Below are 7,367 nucleotides of genomic sequence, written 5' to 3' on the forward strand. Positions count from 1 at the left end.
AGTTCTGCCGACTGCGCCATAGACTGAGCCTTCTCACCCCTAGCACTGAGTTTGACATGTTTGGGAGCGGATGTGAGTCCAGGACGGGGCTGAGGCCAGCGGCGGCCATCGCTGTGGTCCAGCTGGCCGTGGTCCACACCCTCCCTCTGGCTCTGGGTTTTGGGTTCCCTTTATTTCAAAACCTGCCCCCCCCCCCCCCGTCCCATCCCCCGCGTCCCGTCCCCCTTTCCTAGACCCCATACATTTTCTATTATTGCTTCCACTCGCTGACAAGAAGTTTGGCTTCAGAATTCACATGAGTAATACTTTAATACTTTCAACCCCTCAGCTGGTCAAACAGGCGAGGTCTGCCAAAGAGGCAAAATCCCTTCAAAAAAGAGGGATTTGCCGAGGGGGATTTGCCAAGCCCCCGCCCGTCTGTCCTGCATCTGTCCCTCAGACCACTGTTGTAATCAGACAATAACATGACACTGGATTCTCCCATTCCCTGACAACAACAGACAGAGCAGTCCTCTTCCTCCCAGCACTCCTGAACAGACAGACTTGATATGGGAAGTCCTTCACCTCTCCGGAGACATCCAGAACTAGGCTTTCAGATTGACCATATCTGTCTCTTCTAGTCCAGCCCGGTCTTTACGTTGTTTCATACTACTAGTTCAAAGGACTTGTAGTCGGCCTTATCCGTTATTTGCTGTTTTTCATACCAAACCATTGCGGTGCATCCATCAATCAAAAACATTTTTAAATATTCAACATTTAAATGTGCAATCAAGGATCCACTGAAACTGACCAGTATCTACTCACTGTGACCATCACTGAGACTCCAAGATCTATGACCATTGCTGAACTTGCATATTAACACACGACACATTGAACTAGTAGTAGGTCTGTTTGTGTGTGTGTGTGTGTGTGTGTGTGTGTGTGTGTGTGTGTGTGTGTGTGTGTGTGTGTGTGTGTGTGTGTGTGTGTGTGTGTGTGTGTGTGTGTGTGTGTGTGTGTGTGTGTCTGTGTCTGTGTCTGTGTGTACGTGGGCATCATTGTGTGTATGTGTGTTTGGGATGGCCATATATATGTTGTAAAATTGTGTATGAACATCCATACCTCACCCACACACCCACACAAACCCACACTCACACACATAGTAGCAGTATGTGTACAGTACAGATCCTCGTAGAACACGCTAAAACCTCACACAACAGACTGTGTAGCTTATTGTTCTCCCAGAGGTCATCCAGCCACCCCAGAACCATCCATGTTTAGCATGTGTGTTGCCTTTCTTCGAGTTACATGTCCTCCATTTTTCAACAGCTCCGCCTCTGTGTTGTCTGTCTCTACTTAATTATTATGGTCGCCATGACCGGATCTATGCCCAGTCTGTGAGCTCCTGGGAAGGTGCGTATGTGTGTGTGCTACTGGCAAGAGACCCCAGGGGACCAATAGGCCTTCACCTTTTACCCCCCATCTCTGTAGCAGTCAGTGTATCTCAGTGTTTAGTCAGTGAAGGCGATGTCGGTCTTCACTATCCAGAAACCAATTGGCATACAGTGTATGATAAAGATACACACACATCAGGAAGTCCTGCTTTGTCTTTAGCTGCAGTATAAATATTGTGTTTCCATGTTTAGTTTAATGTATGTATATGTGTTTGTTGGATGATTGTTTGAGTACCCCCCCCCCTCCTCCTCCTTCCCACACATGATCTCCTGTTGGTTCTGTTTGTTGCTTCATTTGATATCGCTCCACAAACTTTAGGGTCTGATTACCAAGCTATGCCTGCAGCATATGAAATCAGGCCTTTCATTCAATTGTAGTAATGAAACAAGACAATGCTTCTCAGCATGATTGTGGGATCCATTAGACCCCACATTAAATGATTAATTATATAGATAAGAATTACAATAATTACCTACAATGCTTAGATTCCCAATAAGCGCAAAAAGGATATTACAATGATTAACTAATGAGGCTGCCTTACATAATTTGCACTCACAAATTGAGGTCAGAAATGATTTGCAGTTACAAATTGTAAAATATTGTTTTACATTTACATGAAATTTCAGTCATGATAGCTCTTAGAAGACTAGCTCATAGATGCTAATAAACCATTTCAATAATAACGTCAAAACTAACTTTTATTCTAGCATTGCAGTAGACCAACAGAAGATTCACCCTTTCTGTTTTTTAGGTATCAATCGGTTGCTGGGCAACGGCACATACGAGGCCGCCTTCCCGCCCCACGAGGTGAGAGCAGAGGATCTGATTGGCTGTTGACGAGCTGATGTCGTCCATGGGGGACCCTTTCCCACGGAGGTTCTCGCTGATGTTTCTCTGTGGCGGTCTACCCTTTCAGGGCGGGTACAAGAGCAGGCACCCCATAAAGACCCATGGGGCCCAGAACCACAGACACCTCCTGTATGAGAGGTGGGCTCGCTGGGGCATCTGGTACAAGTACCAACCCCTGGACCTCATCAGGTACGGCTCTGAGCCCCGCCCCACCCCCTCACCCCTCACCCTCTCCTCACTCATGAAGGCTCGCTTTGTGCTGACAGAGGCTGGACATTTTTATTAAAACACAAAATCTATCTATAAATGTATATTGAGCATAGAGTGTATCAAGATTGCAATGTGGATGCACATTTATTTTAGTTTCTACCAAATAAAATGCTTAATGTGTAGCCTGTAACTCGCCTGCAATTAAAGATGACCATTTATGGGTAATTATTGCTTTTTGAACCACATCTAAACATTTATTCATTGTTTTATAATATTTTACTACCGCTTCCCAATAGCATGAAGTCTGTCTTGAGGATCATTGCCAGGTTGAATAGCTTTTAACTCAAAGTTATGGAAATGATGTGTGATGATGCCATGATTCTGTGACATCACTTCCTGCCAGGCGGTACTTTGGGGAGAAGATCGGTCTGTACTTCGCCTGGCTGGGCTGGTACACGGGCATGCTGATCCCTGCTGCTCTGGTGGGCCTGTTCGTGTTCCTCTATGGCCTGTTCACCATGGACTCCAGCCAAGTCAGGTACAGTACTGCTTCTTCTTTTACATGTTTAATTTAATTTGTAATTTATTTTAGATATGAATATATACAAAAAATATATATATATTTTTGACCTTTTTTAAATGACTTCCATATCTCGATTATTCTTTTCACTTTAATTAAATCACATAATATTTCATATATCCTATTCAATGTGATTTTGATTGTTTGATTGTATTGTTGTATCTTCAGCAAAGAGATCTGCGACGCCAACACCACCATCATGTGTCCCATGTGTGAGGAGTGCGAACCCTGGACACTCAGCGACAGTTGTGTGTACGCAAAGGTCAGTGTTGTTGTGATACCCGACCCCAACCGCACCAAAGCCAATTCAATCACAGTGCATTGTCTCAATGTCCTCCATTAATCCATGCATCGAATCCAAAGTCATTGGTTAAAGCTGCCCAGACTAATTATCCTAGAGTACATGTAAGTGGTTGTTTCCTCGGTGACACCGCTCAATGTGACATGGTTCTGAGAGCTCTGTGTCTTGTCTGTTGTTTCCTAGGTGACCCATCTGTTTGACAATGGGGGCACTGTGTTTTTTGCCATCTTCATGGCTATATGGGGTAGGTTGCGGCTGACTCTCCGTTTGTCTTTTCCACTCTGTTCAGTGTTCCTTATCGAAATGTTATACTTTAAAGAGAGGCTTTTTTAATCAATTGTCAGGCTCCGAATCCTCAAACTTTAACTCCATTTCCTATTTATAGCGACTCTAAGCCGCTCTCTCTCTGCTCATCACTCCCATACGTTGTTTCCTCTTCACTTAGAAATCTCCACAATGTACAAATCACCCGTGATACGTTCCTTAGTACCAGTGGTACAACCCGCTAGGTAGATGTCTGTAGGACACCGGGACCTGACCAAAGATCCACATTTCCTCCTCTGTTAACTGCTGGTTCCATCCAGTGAGGTGCTCCCCCCCCCGCCTGACAAAAAACATTTTTTTCCTGTGCCCTTGAGCAGGACAACTGCACCTCTCCCTGCTGCAGGTGACTAGGTTGTCACTTTGCAATGTGGACCAAATGACCTATGAGCACATGCATTTGTCTGGGTTCCATTATAATGGACTCCTTTAAATGCAGTCCACGCTCCTGGTGTAATTACCCGTCATTCCCCCAGTTAGGACCTCCCCGCTCCCAATCTAGCTCCAACACATGGGTGCTGCACAAGTCTCCCAGCATTCATACCTCCTATGAGTTATGAGGTGTTGAAGGCACAAGCAGTCCATGATAAAGGGCAGAGATGACCTCTCCTTATCCGGGGTTGGACAGTACGAGCCCAAACAACGCCCTGTCCCCCTCCGCCGGGGTAATACCACGGGACTTCCAGCATCGTGGGCTGTTCTTGGCAGTCCTTGGGCCGAGGAGTGCGGTGGGCCATATGTCTGCAGCAGGCGATGTACTCTGTAACGGGAGCGTGAGACGGAGAGGCAGAGCATTCGTCAGCTCAGGGGACTTAACAAAACATCTTAAAGATCCTGTAAACCTCGTGTTGGCCTCACTCTCTCTCTCCATATCCATATCTCTGTTTCTCCTTTTTTTGTATCGCTGTCCCTCTCACTCTTCATTTCTTATTCTTCCTTTTGCTCGGCCTTTGTCTCCATCTCTATCTCTCTCTCCCTCCCTGTTTCTAAGTCTCTCGCTCTTTCTCATTATTTATCTATCTCCCCCTCTCTGTCTCATGCTTCCTATCTCCTTCCTCTCACATTTCAGTCTGTCTTACTCCCTGTTTTCCACAGAAAGCGGGTCAAGCTATATTTAACCACGCCGTCTTCCAAGTGTTACTTGGTCCACATTTGTCTGCGCCGCCGTTTTCTAACCATTTCTAAGACAGCTTTGAAATGTTTTAAAGTAACTCAGCAGTCAAACATAATAAGAATCTTAAGAATAAGGATTATACTGAAACGTAAAGTTATTTCTGCCTCTCAGAGAGTTCTCATTCTGGTGTCAGACGGGGCCTGCCAGCCTCTTTCGTCACTCCCTCTCAGGTCTCATCAAACTGTAGAAAAACAGACTCTGTGGGGGAGTAGAAAATAATGCATGGGCGCCCAAAGGATCCTCCCTATTTCTGGAGCCATATTGCACTGGTCAATGGGGAACCAAAGGAGCAATGCACTCCTAAAAAACACAGCTGAGCAGTGTGAGTGTCCTCAGACATCAACACAGAGCATGGAATACTTCATTCAGCATGAAGCAGATCCATAAACACAAACCCTATCTGCCCTTTATGACCCGCGGGCCCCAACAAGACTCATAACCAGTTGCTCTGAATTAATCGTTAGCTTGGACACTTCGAGTGGACGTTAAGAATTATATCGCTGTTGAGTGAAGCAGCACTGATGTGTTCATAGGATTGAACTGATTAATATTATCGTATTCATCCCCCCCCCCCCCCCCCCCCCCCCAATCACAGCTACAGTCTTCCTAGAGTTCTGGAAGAGGAGGAGGGCGGAGCTCACGTACGACTGGGATCTGATTGACTGGGAGGAGGAGGAGGTAAGTCAGCGCTGCGTTTTACCCTGATGGAGACGAGGTCCCTGTGAGCCGATGTCCAGTAAAGCAAGGCTGTTTGTCCGTCAGCCCGAGAGCGATATGTGCCACTCACTAGCCGCCGATGGCATGTCTGCTGTGCACCAGGATGAGCTGAGGCCACAGTTTGAGGCAAAGTACTCCAGGGTGGAGAGAGTGAACCCCATCTCCGGCAAACCCGAGCCCTTCCAGCCCCTCACGGACAAACTCAGCCGGCTCATGGTGTCTGTATCGGGGATCTTCTTCATGGTGAGCCCCCATCACGGTCGTGACTCGTGATCCTCACCTGGGTCCCGCAGTGGCAAACACCCAGAGTGGTTCAACACCGCCCCCTGGTGGACGTCCGTATTACTGCGATTATGATTAAGCTGAAGATGCTTTATTGAATGCTATTTTTGTTTAGCTGTTGCCCCTATCCCCTATTGATAATATTTAATAGGTTTCCAAGAATTTAAGGCTCACATATGGAACCATTGCACTTGTGATATGAAAAAAAAAGACAATTTTTCTTTAAAGGGACCAACATCAATATGGGTCCAAAGAATGAGGATTTAATAAAACATTATTTTTCAACCACTAATATACTTCATTCCCTCCCTGGATTCCTTTATTTAAATTGACATTGCTCTCCTCCTCCAGATCTCCCTGGTGTTGACGGCGGTGTTTGCCGTGGTGGTGTTCCGGCTCATCGCCATGGAGAAGTTCGCCTCCTTCGACTGGGAGTTTGTGAAGAAGAACTGGCAGTTTGCCACCTCTGGCACTGGGGTCTGCATCAACTTTGTGATCATCATGTCTCTCAACGTGGTGGGTGTTGTCCAGACACCTCCCCCCAGCACCGCCCCCGCTCTGTTATTGAGAGAGCTGAATGAAGCCTGGATCCTGTTCGAGGAATGGAGGACAATAAAAGATTCATCTGCTGATGGAAATCGTGACACTTTTATTATGTACACTTTGTTTTTTTCATAGCTTCACTGGGAATGTATGTTATCTTTGCCAACTATCGTTGTACTTATACACACACACACACGCACACGCACACACACACACACACACACACACACGCACACGCACACACACACACACACACACACACACACACACACACACACACACACACACACACACACACACACACACATATACACGCACACATACACATCATGTAGATTAGATATAGATATATTCACTCCCACTCTTTCCCCAGTCCCCATTGAAGCGTGTGTTTATGGTGGTGGAGCCCAGCCATGTTGTAATCGTGCCATAAACACACTAGGCTTATCTCAACTCTCTGTTTGTAATCTAATCGGGCCGTTTCTTCCTGTACCCCCCTCCCCATCTTTATCTCCCTCCTCAGGTATATGAAAAGGTGGCTTACCTGCTCACCAACCTAGGTGAGTGTGGCCCACTGTACCACGTGACCGGTTGTCCTATCGCACACGCCTATCTGCTGTGTGCGTTCTTCAATCATTCACCTGCGTTCGTCTGGCTCCACAGAACACCCGCGCACAGAGTCCGAGTGGGAGAACAGCTTCGCCCTCAAGATGTTCCTGTTCCAGTTCGTCAACCTGAACAGCTCAACGTTCTACATCGCCTTCTTCCTCGGGAGGTGTGTGTGGTGTGTCCCTGCCGCTGTCTGCACGCAAAACATCCACTGGAGCATCCAGTTCTGAGGAAAAAAGTGGAGAACATAGAATAATAATATAAAAAGTTTTATTTTAACAAAGACGTCTCCACGTTAGGTTCAGATTTGGTCATTTATTTATAAATTCTCCAAGCGTATATAATCC

General features: G+C 46.3%; 1 protein-coding gene across 1 annotated transcript in view; it reads left to right on the plus strand.

The window, feature by feature from the left end:
• ano3 (anoctamin 3) overlaps positions 1 to 7,367 on the plus strand; it is a 36,600-nt gene that overhangs the window by 20,184 nt on the left and 9,049 nt on the right. Inside the window, 10 exon segments of the mRNA XM_060061607.1 lie at positions 2,186 to 2,241; positions 2,351 to 2,472; positions 2,897 to 3,031; positions 3,242 to 3,335; positions 3,558 to 3,618; positions 5,465 to 5,547; positions 5,689 to 5,829; positions 6,220 to 6,384; positions 6,935 to 6,971; positions 7,075 to 7,211. Of these exon segments, the coding sequence (XP_059917590.1) occupies positions 2,186 to 2,241; positions 2,351 to 2,472; positions 2,897 to 3,031; positions 3,242 to 3,335; positions 3,558 to 3,618; positions 5,465 to 5,547; positions 5,689 to 5,829; positions 6,220 to 6,384; positions 6,935 to 6,971; positions 7,075 to 7,211 (1,031 nt within the window).

The sequence above is a fragment of the Gadus macrocephalus genome, chromosome 9, assembly GCF_031168955.1.
Source record: "Gadus macrocephalus chromosome 9, ASM3116895v1".
Taxonomy (NCBI): domain Eukaryota; kingdom Metazoa; phylum Chordata; class Actinopteri; order Gadiformes; family Gadidae; genus Gadus; species Gadus macrocephalus.